Genomic DNA, 21,055 nt, shown 5'->3' on the forward strand with positions numbered 1-21,055 from the left:
GCTGCATTAAGTCGAACAAGCCTTACGCCGGTTTCACACTGCACGCGTTAGCAGAGCGTAAGCAGCGCAGGAGCAGTGCGTATTGTGAGCGGGAGCAGGACACGCACGTTTTGCTTTCACACTAGCAGCGTTTGTCACGCGCGGCTGAACTGCGGAGTGTGTACAGACAGAGTAGAATAATAATAGAATAAGACCTTGTTATTTGTACACGCTGTGACTATACAAATCACAAAATGTAAATAGGAAAATGTTGGCATTATTTTGTCACTTATTGGGGGCAGTATGCTAGCTGGAGCCGTTTACCTCCAGTCTTTGTGCTAAGCTAGGCTAGCGGTGGGTGCGTCAGACAGTTACGGCATGCACAGAGATGAAAAGGGTACGTATGGACTTATCTAACTCTGGGGGATACAATGAATAAGGTATAAGAATAAGAATAAGTCCCAAAAAGTTGGCTTGTTCCTTTAAGTAAACATAAAATTCACTCCAACCATTATCTTAAACGTACAGTATGTCATTTTTTTGCCACTAGGGGTCGCTAACCTCTTACAATAACAAAGGCGTAGTTTGATGACGCAACATTTTTCTAAGAATTATGGATCTTGTTGTCAACGTCAAGCCGACCGATCTAATAATGTTTATGGATGACTGAATATATCGATGTTTTTATCATGACTGTGAAATGAAGCAGTTTGGGATTGCTAAGAGACAGCTATCAGCTCCAAATGCGGCGTGAGCTCCCGCGGATATAAAAGGAATGGACATTTCATTCTACCAAACTACACGCAAGTGCAGAATTACTACTCACAGGTCAGTTTATTATTAGACAAATTAAACTTGTGAGGTAACGCAGCGCTGTTTCACCTGGTCTAACATTACACTATCACACACTGTTAGTTTGTCTGTATGAGACTAGCAGTAAGCTAGATCAACATTAGAATAACATACAGATCATATTCTAACATTTTATCATTGTTGAACTATATAACATTGATTAGTTTTATGTAAATGTGCTCACCTGTTTAATAAAGTACATGAAGGAGCGATCGAAGTCTTGGACGTGGAGCTCTCGTTTATATACTGTCTATGGGAGCTCTCGGCATCTCGAAAACACAGCGCTGATATTGATTCTCGTTTTAGTTCTCCTTTTTTATCCAAAGTCTGCTTGCCATGGTCCATAATGTTTGAACGAAACAACAACAACAGCGTGCAGATAGACATTGCGAACTACACAGTGGTCCACGTCTGTCGCCTTGGTTTCTATCAGAGGGCTCTGGTTGCTATGGCAGTACGAGCGGAAACCAGGGACAACGCGGATATGACGCCATTGACTGCGACAAAACGGAAATAAAGAAACGGGACGTTTCTTCGAATTAAATTAAAATTTCTCATGGTTTGAAAGTTGATGGAAACAGTCGGGATAATGTAAGTACACAACTAAAAAAAATATATAACATATAGTGATTTTTGCTATTTTTAAACCAAAAAAGTTACATATTGTGCCTTTAAAGAGTTATGTTAGAATTTGTTACAAAAATGTTCCTGCAAATTGTAAAATTTCAATTTCATATGTATAAAAATCAGTTAGAATCAGTTACTGTGAATTTTGGAACCCACAAATTCACCTGTCACCTGCACACACACACACACACACACACACACACACACACACACACACACACACACACACACACACACACACACACACACACACACACACTTCAAATCTACCTGCATACTCGTTATATATCATTTCTACTGCCAAAATATCAAATTATATTAGTAAATATAACCACATGGTTAATAAATTGTACAGTAATGAATTCTAACAGACACATGTCCCAACTTGATATTTAAAAAGAATAAATTTAACCAAACAGGTCAATCTTTCATCTTTAAGAGAATGTATTTTAGTGTAGTTGTGTTGTGCTCTAGCTAAAAGCACTCGAGAAAAAAACAAAACAAGCAAACACATTGAACAAAGGCACTGAGAGCCCTTGTGAAACCTAACACATTACTACAGCTATACAAGTCTTCTTGTGGGTTATATTGTACAGATCAGAATGATTTCTGTAGCCGCACTGGAAATCATCTTAAGAAAGGAAGCTAAACAAAACCGGTATACACATATTTTATTACAAAGTGTTATTTATTGTAATAAATAACATGAGTATCAAACAGACAAAGAGAGATGGTGACAACAGTCAGAAGTATAGGCTCTGAACATCTGTGAACTCCAGAGCTGCACGAGGAACCGTAGCTAAAGTTAAATCTTGTAATTATAACAGATAAATTAGAGTGAAGCTACACTTCTATAATATGACTCCGCTACATTGAAGCAGCTTAATATTTTAAAATGATAAAATGGATATTCAGAGCACCTTTTAGCTGGTAGAACAAAACACATTCAGTCAGGGTTATGGCATTAAACTTGATTTGAGATAAAATACTAAAATGTAGCGTTTTGTCAAACTTCCCTGCTATAAAACAAGACACTCCCTGTCAATTGCAATTAACCTTTACCCACTCTCATAACACATTTCTATGCACATTTTCAATCAAATGCTTCTGCTTTAGAACGGGAACCTTTGACTTCAACTTAAACTTTATTCTGTGGCAGGAAGATAGCGTTAAAGTTAATCATTTCTTATAACATGAGCACTGTCACTGAACTGGCTTTATGTGAGCTATAAATATCTTGTTGGTTGACAAGCTATGGAAATCCTTGAAGCAGAAGTTCGTCCTCTGCTGGTGAGAAGAGGAACAATGTTTGGACCAAACAAATCAAGAAAGCAGCTGCACATTCCTTACATAATCGGGTTTCAAAATACTTTCTTTGATTAAATATGTATTTGATTGAACAGTATTATATTTTGCACAAGCAAAATGTAATCTACAATTAGGACTTTGTTATTTATTTATTTTTTGTATATTTTTTTTTTTTGCATTGTGGACAATTTCAGGACGAATCAATGGTGCAGAATGTAATACTGGCTGCTAGTGGTTGAAATAGGTACTACAGAAATTAAAAAAATTGAGAGTTTTTTCCGCCCCCTCCTCATTGGAGTCAGCGCTCACTTGGGTTGCCAGATTGAGGACATAAACTGTGATCTCTGACCCAGTTTGTTTGCTGACTTTCATGGCTGCAATATGTTGTGTTTTCCCTCAACCTGGCAACCCGGGAGTCAAATACTATTGGGTAAATTGGAAGTGGGCGGGATCAAACAGACCAAAACAAAAACAGGCATTCCACATGGTAAAATAACTGGTTGTAGCATTATGTTTTTCAGAGAAACAAGTATTTGAACTTATGTTTCCTTAATATCTGCAAAAATATTAAGGTATTGTTATGCCTTAGTACAGTCAAAAATAAATAAGCAAATTTTGCTCCCATCTTTTCTTAATTATTCTTAAATTGTTATTTGTATTTTTTTATTATTAATATGTGTTTGTGTAAAAATGCTGTTTATGTTTTTAAAAGAAAATACATTTTTAATTAACTAAATTCAAAATAACATGCTTTTGATGTATAAATCTAAAACAATAATTTCAAATTATTTTTTTAATATTTCAGGTCATTTTACTGTTACAGAAATGAGACTGAAACTTTTTAGTCTGCATTACAGTAATGAGAATTGGAGGGTAAAATTAGCCTTATTGTTTTGAAAATAATGTCACAATGCAAAAAACTAGAGAGTACCAATATAGTAAAACACATAAAACATAAAAATATACTTTCATTTTTAAAATGAAACATTTGGGGGTAAAATGTGACCCCGACACCTCTTTTTTTAAGTAAACATAAAATTCACTCCAAAATATTTGTATACCATGGCTCAGAAAAGCTGTAAGTGTTATGTGATAAAAAAAAAAGATAATAATAAAAAAATAATACAGCTAAATTTTGTTTTAAAAAATTGACCTATGTCACATGTTCACACATCCTTTGTGTATACAGTACTTCCCATCCACCAACACACTCAGCTCATATACAAGCATGTGTCTTGTCTACTATCCTCCTTTGCTGTGTTACTGTAGGATCAATCATCCTAGAGTTCAGTCTTCCCGAATTTCCTGTAAGTCTTTATGTAAAACCAGCAACCACACATATTTCCATCTTCTCAGTGTCTGTGGATGAACCATTATGCGTTTCACTAAATAGGCCTAACGTTTGATTCTTTGAACGTATGCGCGTCTCTCTGGTGTATATAGCCATTCTCCTATCCCGCTTTACAGACTCCAGGTTCTCTTTCAGAATGAAGTAGTAACACGCGCCATCTGCCAAGATGTTCACGTTGCTAATACATATGGCGATGTGCACAAAATAGCGCCAGGGAACGATGATGGGTGAGTTTGGGTCAAGAGAAGGGTTGTTTCTCTTGACATGGAAGTAAATCAGCACCGCTATGTGATAAGGAATGAAGCATGTGAGGAACACCACCAGGTTGCTGACGACAATCTTCATGCTCTTGTTGTTGCGCAGTTTGGCATCGTCTGGATTGCGTGTCCTCAGGCCGTGCAGAATCTGCACCACGCGCACGGAACAGAACACCATCAACAAGGCGCTGCAGCCGAACACTGTCTCCATTGAGACCAGAATCCAACTTTTGGTCCAAGTACTGTTGGAGAATTTCTGGAAGCAGTAAGTTGACGTGCTGTTTTGACCTTCGTGAAGTTTGTAGATGGGGATGCTGAATCCAAAGACCGTCATCCACACGACCAGGCACACGAGCATCGCCTTGCGCGGAGAACGCAAACGAATCGCGGCGAATGGAAACCGAAGAGCGATGTAGCGGTCGACCGCGATGCACATGCTCAGCATGATGCTGCCGTAGATGTTGACGTAGAGCAGGCTCTCCAGCAGGGAGCAGAAGTTATTACCAAGTGTCCATTCCTTCTTGTACGCGTGTATCTTGAAGGGCAGCGACAGAATCAGCAAGCCATCGTTGATGATCAGGTTGATGAGGTAAACCGTGGATTCGCTCAAGCGGCGGACACGGAAGAGCAGCAGCCACAGAGCGGCCAGGTTCAGAGGGAGGCCGACGACCAGAATGGGCACATACACGCACCACTGGACCCAGCACACCCAGTCACAGTCGGATGCTATGGAGGAAGAGAAAAAGAGAGGTTAGTATCCCAGCTAACGGGGAACGTTCTCAGAACTTTGGCTAAATGTACTGTCAAAGTTGAGAACAAACGTTCTTCTAGTAACATTAATATAACTTTTGTTCAAATTCATCTGGTCTTTAATAACGCTCTCAAAACATCAGCACAAAAACAAATCTGAAATGTTTTATTTGGACATTCGTCTAACTTTTTTTAATTGTTACTTGTTTCAGAATTTACAGAGAACATTCAAAAGTATGAATGAATGAGGCATTTATATAGCGCTTTCGTATGTACTACTGTACAATCAAGTAACATTGCTAAAAGTAAGATATAGGAAAAGTAACATTCCTATAATGTGTGAAGAATTTATGAAATGGAACGTTCCCTTAATGTTCGTATAAACAAGAAAAACATTTTTAAAACATTTAAAAACTGCATTTTGATTCAGAAATAACGTTTACATAACTTTAATGGGAACGTTAGCAAAACATTTTTAGAACATATACGGGGTAGTTAAAGAAATATTCTGGATTGAAGTACAAGTTCAGATCAATCTAGACTAGAGCATTTGTGGCATAATGTTGATGCATTAAGTTGATCAAAAGTGACAGTAAATACATTTACGGTAACACTGTACAATAAGGTTCATTAGTCAACATTAGTTCATGTATTTACTATCATGAATTAACAATGAGCAATACATTTGCTACTGTATTAATCTTTGTTGATGTTAGTTAATATAAATACAGCTGTTCATTGTTTGTTCATGTTCACAGTGCATTAACTAACGTTAACAAATACAACCTTTGATTTTAATAATGTATTAGTAAATGTTGAAATTAATATTAACTAAGATTAATTAGTGCTGTAGAATTATTGTTCATTCTTAGTTCATGTTAACTAAGGTAGTTAACTAATGTTGAACCTTATTGTAAAGTGTTACCAAGATTTCTATTTCAAATAAATGCTGTTCTTTTGAACTTTCTATTCATCAAAGAATCCTGAAAAAAACAGGTATTACAGTTTCCAGTAATATGAAGCAGCACAGTTTCTTGAGCATCAAATCATCATATTAGAATGATTCCTAAGGATCATGTGACACTGAAGACTGGAATAATGATGCTGAAAATTCAGCTTTGATCACAGGAATAAATGACATTTTAAAATTCAAAACAGTTATTTTATATTGTAATAATATTTCGCAATATTACTCTTTTAACTATATTTTGTAAAATAAGTGCAGCCTTGGTGAACAGAAGAGAGCATTAGTGTATATAAAATTTGACAGCTATGACAATGCAAGGCCATAACTCTAAAATAGCTGTAAAAATTATGATTTTAACAGAAGAGTTACACATTTTAACGGAAGAGTTAAGTGTTTTTTTGTAATAAAATATACAATAAGCATCACATCTGCTTTTAAATCCCCCTAAAGTTGACCACTGTAGTGCAAAGAACATTTTGCCAAAAAAAAAACATCTACTTTTGTGTTCCACGGAGAACGTCAGTCATATATTGGAACAAACGGTGAGTAATCGGATGGCAGAATGTTCATCTTTTTTCAGAAGAAGATTACTGTCTGTACCTCACAAGTGAGACACTCTTTTTCAACATATTACAAATGGCACTTATTGTAAACAAGATGTTACTTCTTGTTTTTCACACTTGGTGCAAAGAGTATCTCCCACCATTTATTCTATTTATACTGCAAATTCTTGCAAATCTTTTTACACTTGGTGAAAACATATAAAGGGGGAAATCATGTAAATGTTCAGTACGATGATACTGTAACTGGTATGTGATGTTTATGATTAAGATTACTGATCAATTCAATCGTTTTGACATTCAATTCTAACATTGCAAATATTCCATGTAGTGACACCTCATTGTACAGATCATAATTACATTAATACAAACACACCTACACTACAATCAACACTGTCTGCCTGAATGTGCAAAAATGGTCTGTTATATGGCTCATTGTTTGTATAGCAGATTTTATGAATTATTTAATGAATTATTATGGACCAACACTGCACCTATTATGAGCCCACAGTATACAGTTTTTATTTGCTTTCATGAACAAAAATGACGATGGTGTTTTTCATTTCAATATGTTGATTGTTCTTCTAAAAAGCAAACTTCTTTGGGTTTGACTTCATTAAAGGCGGAAACACTGTTGAAACACAAGTGTCTGTCTTTAATATTTAGACATGTTAATGAAATCAAGACAGAAACCATTTTTTGGGGATGTAAACGGCACATGTGACAGAACAAGATATATGTACACTAGTGACATCATGGTTTTAGTTTACTCATGTTTGCCGAAACTAGTGCCTGGCTAACCTCTCGGGATGCTCTACCCACGTATTCGTGCCATTTAAAGGTTTGAGGTTTTTGGTGGCAGCACATCCTTTAATGTTTTTCCTCCCTGGCTAAATGTGCTACCTAGATTTAACACATTTACCTAGCTGATAGTACTTTAGTGTAAAAATTGTTTGTGTCATATATTTTATGTGCCAATTTTCAATATGGTTTTAAATACTGAGCCTGGAGGTTTCTTTTTCAGAACAGCATTCTAAAGTTTTTAACTTCCCTGCATTGTCTATCCTGAATAATGTTTTTTGAATATACAGTATTCAAAAAGTTACTTCATTTCGATAGTCCACTTTAGACATTCTACGTAACTGTGCAAGTAGCCAACATGTCAATTAACTCCTTAAGTATTAGAAGAGAGTGTTGGGTTCAGGTTAGTAGAATAAGTTGACATGTACTTGAAAAGTTACTTATAGTCAGTAGAATGTTTGTTGTGGGTGTTAAAATAAAGTGTTAGCCGATATTAAGCAGTCAGTCTACTAATACTCTAATGACTGGTAGTAGACATGTAGTTGAAAGTTACTAATACTTAGTAGAATGTCTAAAGTGGACTATCGAAATAAAGTGTCACATTTAACATAGCCTATAATGTTATAATTCAAGTTAAACATATTTGAGCAGAATTATTGAATTTTGCTGCGAGTAGGCCTACCAACCCTGAGGTGTAAAGAGAGATGAAACTCTTATCCCTTGTCTCATCTGATCTAAAACAAACAATTTATGAAAATACATGCAAATAGCCTTGGCTGGAACTAACCGCATCCGGGTCTATATCACTATTAAAATACAGAGTTATCACGGAGAAACATGGTCAGTTTTTAAAAGTGATTTAAATGTATAAATTGGTCAAATGACTAAGATTAACTTAAGATTCAAGAGGGCTGCTTTCCATCCGAACACAAGACACAGGTCAAATGTCTCCAGAAGTAGGTTAGATCTGTGTAGATCTGCGATCTGTCAGATCAAACACCGATTGCTGGAAATTCTGTGATGATATCACGATAAAAGGCGGCAAATGGAAATGTGGTCTCCTTGGGATTTTTTTCTGTGTTTTTTTTCCCTATACTTTTCTTCTTTTGTTCAATAACCACATTAAACTTGAACCCTTAGCCTTTTTATTTTATACGTTTACCACTTTGAATTGAATTACTGATGAAGAAAATCCAGTAGCCTAACTTGAAACTCATAAAAATCAAGTAGAAATTAGACTACAGAAATTAATGTGACAGATGCTATGACTATATCATTTTTATTTTCCAGCAAATAATTATCAAGTTTTTAACTGTAGTAAAATAAGCCAACATGTCAGAATGGAAAAACGGTCTTGAGATTATTACAATCGTACCGCTATCGCTTAATTTAATCGGAAACTGCGGTTACCAGTAAATTGTTGTAATGAACGCACTACTAGCGGTGTTACTTACATGAATGGTTGGAGGTCATTCCCAGGATTAGCAAATGAGTTGTCCCGGTGGTGTCCGCCGTTATCCAGACTTCAGGGCAGGTTGTACATCCTCGCGGGAGTTGATTTGTGAAAAATGTCTCTGCAGCATCGCGTGTCTGTTGGATGAGTTCTGTTTCTTTTGTTTCCGCTGCAGACCAACTGTGCTGTCAGACAGAAACTGGTGAGTTTTATCAGACAAAAGAGAAACTATCAGAAGCGCTCACGCGCGCTGTTTGTGGGTTTAGTGAAATGAGAAGCCAAAAAAAATGTGCCAACACTTACACCGACCAATACGTAGTCACTTTGTGCCCAATTGAAATTTTGACCCAATATATTTGAGATGTCAAAGTTGGAACCCAGCTAACAAGGGACAATAAAATAACTTTATAGCTAAATAAAAAGACCGAATAACCATTTTGACTTCATTCTAATTGGCAACATTCAGATTTCATTCACGGCAGCAAGACAGCATAAATGCGGAACTCTGTAGTAAAGTGGTACAGTAGTGCAATAGTGTGCCAAAGTAGGCTACCAAACCTCAACACCAGATGACGACAGATCTCAAGTTCCGCTTACTGACTCGCAAAACCATTGCTGTGCACACTTACTATGCTCTACAACAAGTAGCCTATGTAGCCTACTGCTTTTGTGAAGAAACTTTTTGAGTGTGTAAAAGAATAGTAGGCAAACTTTGGGACATAGCCTACTTGTCATAACGGATCGCTTTGTCTCTCAGTTACTTGCATCCTGTCACCGTTTGATCCAAAACCATGACACAATTTGCATTTAGAATAGCCTATATAATCAGGGCCGGCCCGAGGCATAAGCGAACTAAGCGGCTGCTTGGGGCCCCCTCGCCACCAGGGGGCCCCCAAGCGATTATTTTTTTTATTTATTTTTTACATATTAAGTAAATTAAACAAGTGACATAAATGAATGAATGGATTAATAATTCAAGACAAGAAAATTCAGATTTCATGATCAATATACCTGCCTACAACTGCTGCTGTGTCTGCCAGTGTTTGAGTCATATGCGCATAACCTCGCGTGCATAGACAATTCGTGCGCAAAGTCACGGTAATGTTAAGCCATGTCACAAAAATTTGATTTGATTAATGATTTATCCTTTAAATTTAATGATATTCAGAACAGAACAATAATAAAAAAAATAACTAAAAACAAGCCAAAACGAAATAATTTAAAAGCGAAAGTGAAAGCGGCGTTGGGCTCACGTATCTCTCTCTAGAATCAAAATGTTTAACATTCGTCGCGATGGATTTGGATGGTAAACTATTCTTTATTATAGGCTTCTTTGTACTTCACCCACGTTCCAATATCGAGGGGAAAAAAATCATTATCTTCACATGCGCAAAAATGTGCTTGGAAACATCACAGTGGAGCGTTGCTTAGGCTACGCAGCGCTGAATACGAATTGTAGGCTTATTTAAACAGAGCAGTGTAATTTTTATATTTTAGGTTGACTATTTTATTATTATATTTTATTAAGGCTATAACGAACAGGCTGCGATGTCAAGATTGCAATGCTTAAATATGTTGTTGTTGTTGTTGTGTGTGTGTGTGTGTGTGTGTGTGTGTGTGTGTGTGTGAGAGAGAGGCGCGGGTGCGATCGAACAGTGGAAACATAAAAACATACTCCGTTATGTTCATACAAGACATCGTTCAAACTGCAAAGTGTTGCAAAACGTTGGAGGATATTTTGCAAATAAGTTTTTTTAATATGTTTTGTGACAATTTTTTTCAGAAGTTTCAAAGAGTTAGTAAAAGAGTAAAGAAAAAGTTAAAACATTTTTAAGTATCTATTTTTTATTAAGTATTTATTTTGTATTAATACATAACCTCATTGTATTAATTTATAATGTAACATTATAGAGTGACATTGTGTCAATAATCGTCAAGCACAGGTGACTCCGCGTGGTGGGAGGGGGCCCCCAAATCAAATTCTGCTTACGGCCCCCAAAAGGCTTGGGCCGGCACTGTATATAATCATTCAGAATACTGTCTCTCACTTCCAGCAATACTTATCTAAGTTAACTTTATAATTAATTTAACTGATATTTACTGTCTGATACTCTGGCTGTGTACTTTTATGTTGTTTATAATTTTTATACAGATTATTTGTTAGGCTACTTATATGATATTTGTCTCAATTCTCTATTGGCTGATGTGTTTTTTTTTTTTTTTTTTTTATTCCTTATGAAAACGTGAACTGTATCTAAATGATTTTTGTATTACAAGATCAATTTCTTTTTTCGGCAAATTGTAACAAATGTGTTATGCAATAAAAAAATAAAAAAGTTGCAAAACATTTTTTAAACGGAAACGGTGGTGCGTTGAACCATAGTGAACACCCAGTTCTGATGATGCAAGAGTTGCAACTACAGCAGCTGAGAAGGCCATTCTTTGTGTTCTTTTTGAAGAATATTCGGAGACTGATGAAATCGGTATAAATACGTGTTTAATATAATAAAATAATAAAATACGCTTGATGTTACAGTCACTGCCCTTGCCGTCAAGAATAAGAGAACGTCCCAATCAAGTGAAAGGATTTGTGGAAACTGTTGTTCCTAATTATTGTGATCCAACATTTGCCTCGCATTTCAGGATGAAAAGACAAACATTTCTTCTATTCAATTGTTGCGTATACCGAGCTGCAGCGGACACATTTGTAAACGACTTTACTTGGACCCATATTGTGTGAGCTGTCTCTTTAATACCGCGTAGTTTATATACATGTTTTTGTTGGCTGGGCTGACATTTTTGTCACACCCACCAAACAAGAGGAAACTGTTTCCAGGAAACATGTTGTTCAACCCGGAAACTGTAGCAAAACGTTGTGCTACGGTTTGAGCTTGAACGTGCCCCAGGTTCATCAGATTTTCTGTCCAATCAAATGCTCTCTTGAATCTACAGCATGCCGCCCCTACTTTATACATAGACACTGAAGCTGCGTCTCAATTCGCCTGCTTAGCCTACTTTATACTACGGCCTAAAAGTATTTACTGTTTTTGTGAAGAAAAAGTACATACTTTAGAGTGTGTTCAACCTGATCTCACGGGAAAACGTACAAATTCTACGAGGTGGCTAATTCGAACGAATTCATACGACCTCACTCATACGAATTAGTATTAGTATTGCCCAATTTGTATAAATTCATACAAATGACCTACCCCTGACCCCGCCCCTAAACCTACCCATCACGTGGGTTTAGAAAAATCGTACAAATTCGTACGAGTGAGGTCGTACAAATTCGTATGAATTAGCCAACTTTTTATCATTCGTACGAATTCGTACGAATTGGTCGTGAGATAGCGTTGGTGTGTTTGCAGAAGAGTAGACAAGCTTTGCGACATACTATCACGTCATACCATTGCATCTTTAATGGTTGCTCTCTGTCGCATCCTTACATAGTAAACTGTCCTGTCAATCATCATATCACAGTTAAAATACTCCATATTTCATTCCGTATCAGAAAGAAATGCAGAAGCACGTTGATCTGCAGTTGCGGGTCTTTCATGCGGAGACTCTCCTCATATTAATGCATTTAAAAGTTAATGGCAAATGAAGTCTGGTCCCACATTAGTGTCATGTGAACCACCTCAGCGCACACACAGTCTGCTCCGGTCCAGAGACACGACAGCACTGAGTGGATCATATGCACAAGTCGGCACAGACCACAAAACGAATCGGACCCATTTGAATTCTGCACAGAATGCTATATTTTAAAGTGATATAGGAGGAAACTGCGGCTTTACTGAGCTCAACGGCTCTGGCCGAGCTGTGATATATAAACTAAACGCTATTGGCTATTCTAAAAAAGGGGAGGGGTTGTTTGATATGTCCCGCCCTGTCTTCCTGTTTCAGTGGAAATTATGTCAACACATTGAATAATGCTTTGCGTTTCAAGGCACTTCAGTGGGCCTCTAACCTGCCCTGTCAATCATCTTACAGTTAAAATTCTCCACATTCTATTTAGTTTAATTTCCTGTATCGGAGAGAAATATAGTAGCACTTTGATCTGCCAGTTGTGGGTTTTTCATGCAGAGAACTCTCCTCATGTGTTCACTTAATGATGCATTAAAAGTTAATGAATAAAAGTTCACAATGCTGTTAGATGAAATATATTATGGATAACAGTGAATTAATAAATTTTCGTCAGTTTAGATAGGCTACTGATTATTAATCACTCAAAACCCTTTATTTAAACCTCTCTAACCGTCGGTCTCACACATCCGCCATGTTTGTAGTTTTTAACACTATATTCTGTGTTTGTATTTCTAATTCATAGATGTCTGGCTGTTTCTATTGAATGTGAACAAGCTTCCAGGCTTCCATACGTCACCCACCTGTGATATCTTCTGGGATTTTTAATGTTTTAAAGTCCCCCTGTAGTCAATAATTTTATCCCTTAAATCTCATCTTTGATCACGAAAATTACATATTTAAGTTTTTCCTTGAACATTTTTTCTTTGTGCCTTGAAATAGCTTGAATGTAACTCTACACCCTTGCCTCATTTAGTATACGTGGTTCTATGAATATGCAAATGAGCTCCGCCTCCACTCACTCACAGCAGCTCAGAGATCCACTCGTTGATGATCACACGTTGATCTGATTGGTTACAAGGTAATTTGTGACGTCAGAAACACCAGCGATTTCAAACCTCGTTTTTGAGACTGTCTTTGGTTCACTGCAGTTTTAAGGAGAAAATACTCAACAATAGTGTTGACTTATGAATTTGCACATGGTTTGTCTTAAAGCATATTAAAAACACCACACAGACATATAAACAACATTAAAAACTTGATTTTTACCACAGGGGGACTTGTTTGATTTGATTCTCTCAAGTCTGCATTCGATGCATCCTCGATATCAAGAACACATCCGGGTACTTTAATGCGCTCACTGTACTTGCGTTCTTGAGTATTGGAATTGGACTAGTTGACAGTAATGATGACGTGGTAGCCTACAAGAACACTAGGATGCAAGATCGCTAAAGAACGCGTATTTAGAAACGGCCTATGTTCTAATCGAATCCTCATTTAACGCAATGGCTTGTGGGCAATATTAACCGGTAGAGTGTGCATAGATCCGCAATTCGGATTCTAACCACATATATTTCGGAATCATAACGAGATCTTTTAGGTTTCGTAACGTTTGACATTTTTTATCCGACACGTTTGTAGCTGCAGCTGTGGTAACTATAGCAGAGCTGACAACCCGGCCGGATGCCGAAACACTACTGACTTCGTGATTGGTAGATAGGTGGAGGGTGAGGCCAAAACACAACATCAACATCAGTTGAGGGCTGCAACTTCACTTTTAAATGGCAATATCCTGGCCGGACTACTATTGTCAGTGATATAAGTATTTGAAATGAACATGATTTCTTAATGTCTAGTGACATATCAGGGCCATTTTATGATTAACTGAAATACATTTCTCCTTTAAATATCTAAAATTATATGAAATAATTAAAAACTATCATGTTAGCAAATGATATACGAAAGACTAGAGCAACAGCACAAACAATATTTGTTCACACACAGTTATTGAACAAGCATTCTAGAGGCAAATCTCTTATCGACAGGCCACACGGACTTCGATCGCACTGCTGATGATCCTAGACAAGGCTGGGCAGTGTTTATAGCCGCACACCTGTTCTTCACAGGTGAAGCTTATTAGAGAGAGGAGCGCCTGTCACATTGAAACTGCGCTCTTTCTACTGGCGTTACGCAACCACAGGATTCCGAGGATTCAGCGAATCCACATTCCATCCCGAAAACTCAATAACGACAGAAGGCTTTGTTTATACACCCCCTTCCTCTGAATACTCCGGCACACACAAATTCACCTAGCTATCTGCACAACAACAAACAGAACTAAAACAGATCTAAAATATGGTTAAGTCAAAATGCAAACCCAAATCTTACTGCTAAAAAGAAAAAAAAAAGAAAAACATTTTTAGATTTTAAATAATAACTTTTGAACTTTTTCCAAATTTTGTTTGACAGATTTGACTTAACTTACATTATTCAGCAATTTTGGCCCCGCAGATACGGTTAGATTAGAAACACACACAGAAGTCCCAAAATCCTTTTTTCTCTCTCAGGTATGCATGCTCTTTCTCCTTGTAATGTAATACTGATCTTTGACTTGACTAGTTAATAGTAGGAGGCGTTTCTCTTTTCTTTGTTAAAGCTTGCATGACACGGTCCTGCCTAATTGATGTCTGTGCTTGCTGCGTGTCATTTCATGTGCGCGTGTCTAAATTTTGTGCTTTCATGGAAATTTTAGGATTGCATTTCTGTCAATGTTTGTGGTTACATGCACAGCCCATATTCTGCTCTCTCTCCCTGTGTGTGTGTGTCCCCATGCTTTTGTATACGTGTCAATGCGTGTTAATCAGCAGGAGCACAATGGGATTAGATGGAGTGTTTTTGGTCTAGCAGGAGAGAGAGAGAGAGAGAGAGAGAGAGAGAGAGAGAGAGAGAGAGAGAGAGAGAGAGAGAGAACTTTTTAACCCTGAGTAGTCAGCTGACTGTAGAGAACAGGGTGTTACAAAGAATGTTGACTACAGTGGCGAGTACATTGTTATTGTTTACGACTAAAACTATTAAAACCATTTTCATTTATTGAAATAAAGCTGGAATAAAATAAAATATAAATATTAGATGAAAAACTTGAATCAAAATTAGAAATGTTGCTTTGGCAACTAACTGAAATAAAATGAGTTTGACAAATGGATAAAACTGAAATAAAAAATAAATTAAATATATAAGATATATTTGTAATAACTAATAAAAACTAATAATGAATTAAAATTAAAACTAAAATTAAAACTCAAAATATCAATAAATATTACTAAAACAATACTGGTTAACTATTTTTTTTATTTGTCAAACATTTTAGTATTTTTTTGACAATTTTTTGTTGTTGTTGTTGTTGTTGTTGTAATTTTAGTATTCACGACATATAATTTTTAATCAGTATTTTTGTCTTGTTTTCCAGGAAAAACACCTCAACATTCTTAAAGATAAATTTAGTTGATAAAGTTGTTTTTTTATTCTTGTTTTAAGCATAAACCACACTAAGCTTTGTTAGATGCATAATAATACAAAATATTAGCCAAAGTAAAATAAACATCAAAATATATTCAAATAAATCAAGATCTTTAAAAAAAATCCAATCCTACAAAATTATATGGAGCCCCGCACATGACATGTGGACAAAAATAAATACAGGCTATAGTTAAAAAATCGTTCCCTCGTTTTATTAAATTGTGGCCATGTTGAACTAATTCGTTCCCTCATTTTGATTTAACTTCAACAAGGGAACAAATTATTCCAACAGGGCCACGATTTCGTAAAATGAGGGAACAGATTATTATTGTGTGCAAATGTTACTTAAAACGAATGTGGACCAATTGTTAATTTGTGGCCACCACATATACATATATATATATTTACATACATATTTTTTCCACATGTCATGTCTTGATGTGTCATTTGATGAGACATCATGGGTGAGGTGTGTGTTTTCATATTAGCAAACTGACAACTCAAAATACAAGATCTGCTGTTTGACATGACTGACTTTTCCTGTTTTATACGCACATGCATGGGGCAAGAAGTTATGCGCTCAGGGGAGAACGCAAGTGACACAGGGAAGGAAAAGAGGGCGGGACGGGGAGGCTGGACCGAAGAGAATGAATGAGAGGGAGGGGGGAAGAACTTTGACACAGAGGGCCAGAGGACAGGTTTGTTAGACAGGACATTATTCAGGGAGCGAGAGAGAAACACAGACTTTAAACTTCTGAAGTCACTAACAGGCCAACCCCTCAGGCAGAGGAAAAAGAAAGAGGCGAAAGAAGAAGAATGAGAGAGTTGATTATCTAGAAAGGGTGCATAACTCTGTGACTGTGGGATTTTGTCTTTGGGAACCTGAACTTTTGGATCCAGTCTGGATTGGAATTCCTCCTGTGCAAGACCGATGGGGATTATTCCATGAACGGCTGGATCTTGTTTCAGATAGCGGATGGCGATGACAGCCCTGTTCCGAATGAGATGGGGACATAAACCTCAAGAGGTACCGACCAAAACTCAGACGCCAGTGGCCCGTCTGCCCAGCGAGGATGACGATGAAGATGACGAGACGTTGACAAGAGCTCCAATTCGCAGGAATTCACGCTTTTACCGCTCAATGAGAAAGAAAAAGCTGTCTTCATCTTCAGAACAACAAGAAAGTGAGAATCATTTACATTTCTGATTTTATTTTAACTAGAAAACCTTTCATGAACTATAAGTGTGTGCGGATTTCATGTTCATTTTAATGTGGTCTACTTGAAAGTCATCATGATATCATGATAACAAAAGTGTCCAATTTGTTTTGAAGGAGAACATCTCTCATTTCAACATCATTATGTCGTAACAGTGCACATTGTTTGAATACTGGTTTTGAAACACAATGTATGCTGAAACTGATATGTTTGCATTTTCATAACCTAGCAAATGTAGTGGGTCTAAACAGAGTGTACTAATTGTTCCCTGAATGTTGTAAAACAGTTTGCTACGGTTTATGAAGTCTAGCTCAACTGAATTAACCCTCTACATTTTACTTGAGTTGCATGTACTGTGCAAAACTCTTAAAAATGATGGTTTAAGAACCTTCAACATCCATGGAATCTTTCCGTTACGCAAAAGTTTCTTTAAAATCTAAAAAGGTTAAAAAAAATGAATCATAAGAACTGTTCAATGAAAGGTTCTTGGGAACCAATATTGGCATCACTGCAAAACTGCCCTTTTGGAACCTTTATTTTTAAGAGTGAAGATAAAACCTCAAATGAAATCTTAACAGCAGTTTTACAATAGTAACAACACTAAAACCCTGCTTTAAGAGGCTTATGTAGGCTATACTTGATATGTTTGACATTTCTTAGATGGATTCTTTTCAGTTTAATGGTAAAAATGAGTGACAGCAGTGATAGATTTGACTATCAAACAAGTCCTATAGTCATAGTAAGATAACCATTTAGTGTATTTTAATGGCTTATACACCAGTACTAATCCTAGAGATTTTCTGAGAGAGAGAGAGAGAGAGAGAGAGAGAGAGAGAGACTGAAAGCACATGATTTTGCCCTGAGGTAAATAACAAAGCAGTCTCGAGAAACTGGTTTAATTGTTCACTGTGTTTAATTGTTCTGAGAATTACATGCGTGTTTTCATGAGCATCTTTATGAATGCCGTGTGTATTTGCATTACTGAGACCAAATTGACCATTCTGTAAAATTTGAATGACGAAATCACATCGTGATTTTCTTATTTGCAACTTTGTTGTTGAGTTTGAGCTTTGTAGATTTCAGGATTGAAGATGCCACTATGATGTTGAAAGATGACCTGCTCTATTATTGTCATGACAGTCGTACGTAAACCCATAAACAATGAAACTGAAATCACTTTCATCTGCACACCTTTATACACGTTGCAATGAATCAGACATATTCTCTACATATGCTTCAAATGGCTCTTGCCTTTTAGACACACAAACATGAAATTAATTGTAGTTTTGGCCAAGTCTTTTGGATAAAGTACTCTCATGCGAGATCAGTGGCCTATAAAAAGCTGTTTTAAGGACGGTCCCACTTTATGGTGGCAGCCATATTGAGATCACATGAATGTTCACTTTATCTTAATAGCCATCTTATTATCAGTTGCTTTTGGTTGACAAATATGTCTATATATTAGGTATTGCTACAACTGAAGACCTTTGCTTTTGTGTAATGGTACCTCCACGTCAATAGGCCTTATTGTTTTAGATATTTTAGTCTGGTCTCCAGAAAAGGTCCTTGGTGTGCAGATCTCCATTTACAGGTTCTCTCATTGAACCCAACATTGTGTGAAGTCCTAGGCATGAGGTAGGCAACAGCATATTTTGCATTTTATGTAACATGATTAATGATTGTATTATGCATATGCCTCACCTGTTTTTCCAGAGAGCTGTTTTAAGTGGCTGAACAAATTAATTCTGTCTTTTCATATTTGCGTAAAGTCAAGCACAGCTGATTTCTTTTGTCATTTACATACATTTACTTAACTCTGCTGAAGATAAAATTAGAAACATCTGAAGAAAATGTGTGCTTAACTCTGCATGATATTATTATATCTTAAATTGATTCTTTCTTTTTGAGTTCTTTTAAATGTTGGATTTGCATTGTAAATTTGTGATCATAGATAAAAAGCGCTCCCTATAAAAATATTAGCGAGCACGTCATTGAAATAAATGATAACATGCAGCTCGTATAGTGAGTCAGATTCAATAATCGCTCTCACAGAGTTCTGTCAGTGAAGCATTCGTCAAATCGGTGAGTCTTTAGGTGTGTTCAACTTGAAGCAGTGCTGTGCAGACCGATCAGTGTATGACGTCAAAGTATCGCGGGAGCGATTCGAAAACATACAGAGCAGTCTTTTGCTCTCTCCGTACTTTGATGTCATACACCGATCGGTCTGCGCCCCTTCAAATCGAACACACCTTTCATTAAATGATTCATTGAAAGAACCAGCTCGTAAGAGTCATTTGTGGTTGCACAATATATTTTAGATTCACTACAAAGAACCAGTAAATAAGAGTATTTTACTCAAGAATCGGACTACTCTAGTTGTGCGATATGATTCTGATCATTTGTTCGTGGATCTGATACACTCTCAGGCACAAAAGACACAAAAGCTGTCACTGGGGCTTTCAAAAGGTACACCTTTGTATCTAAAGAGTGCATAAAGGTACATATTGGTACCAAAAGTGTATATTAGAACCTAAAGGTTACATATTAGAACCTTTTTAAAGGGTACCTGTCCCAGTGACAGGTTTTGTACCTTTTTTTCTGAGAGTGTATCCTTCCCATTTTTGGGGGGATTAAACAAAAACAACTGTGAATCTTGAATCGGACTACAGTAACACTGAATATTTTCCAATCTCTGGTACTAATTATGGAAGATTATGGAAGCTTATTTCTGCTACAGAAAATAAAGTTTATATCTCACAATTCTGACTTTATTTGTCACAATTCTGAGTTTATAACTCACAATTCAGATTTTTGTCACAAATCTGACTTTATTTGTCACAATTGGGAATTCTGAGTTTTTAAACACCTGACCTGACCATATACACATGCAGAGTTCTGTGAAAAAAAGTCACAATTGTGAGTTCAACTTCGTAGAAAGATGTTTATTAAGACAATTATTATTTCTTTTGAAATTGCACTGTAAATTGAGCAGTGCACTAGTGTGTGTGTCAATGTAGGCCTATATGTGTGATGTCTGAGGCACAAGGCTCGTTTTAAGCTCAACATATTAGCGACTTGACAAATTAACAGTAGACGATCATCCAGAAACCAGTTCTGTCTTTTGGGTTAAGTCACACTCTCTGCTCTGGTGTGGTGTTTGATTTTTGCAGTGGTCTGTAACTGTTTGTGAGTGTACGTGTCAGTGCGAATATGTGCTGTTCTGGAATTTGTCACATCTTTTTAATAGAATGACTGTTTGGTGTGAATTTTAAGAGTCAGAGGGTGTGTGTGTGAGAAAGAGACTTTGGTTGTCAAGGCATTCACTCCTCTGCTGATGTTAAAGTGAGTGTGTTTGTTTTGTAATGCCTCATAAGTTTGTGTAAGTCCAATGTACACAGTCTGTACGGTAATCCCCCAGTCTCGCTGTACAAAGTCTACGCAGCATTGTTACCCTTACAAACGTGGACCAGGAAACAATTCTCTCTAAAAAAGGTTAATATTTAAAAGACCTACATTATCAGTGTTTATTTGTAAAGTCCACAACAACAAAACATGCAGGGCATGCAAAAATATGACTATTAGTCAATATAAAAAGATTGTAGACAATTGATTGAAATTGATCTTCAGAAATCTTTGAACTAAGAGTTTTTTGCTTAAAGGCATAGTTCACCAAATTGGGTGAAAAATCTATTTAAACGCTTGAAAGGTTGTATGGTTGTGCATAGTTGAACAAATATACATTTTCTCTATGCATGAATTTCCTTTACAAAAAGAGTTGTTGTTGTTCATGTTCTTTTTCTTCTTCTTTCCGCTCTTGAAGTATATGGCGACCCAC

At 36.6% G+C, this 21,055-nt stretch overlaps 2 protein-coding genes across 2 annotated transcripts in view; one reads left to right on the plus strand and one right to left on the minus strand.

Moving 5' to 3' along the window:
- Positions 1 to 2,118: 2,118 nt before the first annotated feature.
- On the minus strand, positions 2,119 to 12,888 carry gpr55a (G protein-coupled receptor 55a; the record flags this gene model as incomplete). Its single annotated transcript, XM_081370889.1, has 2 exons — positions 2,119 to 5,100; positions 12,873 to 12,888. 2 exons carry the CDS (start codon positions 12,886 to 12,888, stop codon positions 4,082 to 4,084), a joined length of 1,035 nt encoding a protein of 344 aa, XP_081227015.1. The 3' UTR covers positions 2,119 to 4,081.
- A 1,764-nt stretch (positions 12,889 to 14,652) lies between these two features.
- Positions 14,653 to 21,055, plus strand: part of ngef (neuronal guanine nucleotide exchange factor) — a 33,548-nt gene continuing 27,145 nt past the window's right edge. The window contains exons 1-2 of the mRNA XM_081370191.1: positions 14,653 to 15,054; positions 16,904 to 17,187. Of these exons, the coding sequence (XP_081226317.1) occupies positions 16,980 to 17,187 (208 nt within the window). The 5' untranslated portion in view covers positions 14,653 to 15,054; positions 16,904 to 16,979. The remainder of the gene's footprint in view (positions 15,055 to 16,903; positions 17,188 to 21,055) is intronic.

Source organism: Scardinius erythrophthalmus, assembly GCF_964197995.2.
Source record: "Scardinius erythrophthalmus genome assembly, chromosome: 7".
In the NCBI taxonomy this organism is placed as follows: Eukaryota; Metazoa; Chordata; class Actinopteri; order Cypriniformes; family Leuciscidae; genus Scardinius; species Scardinius erythrophthalmus.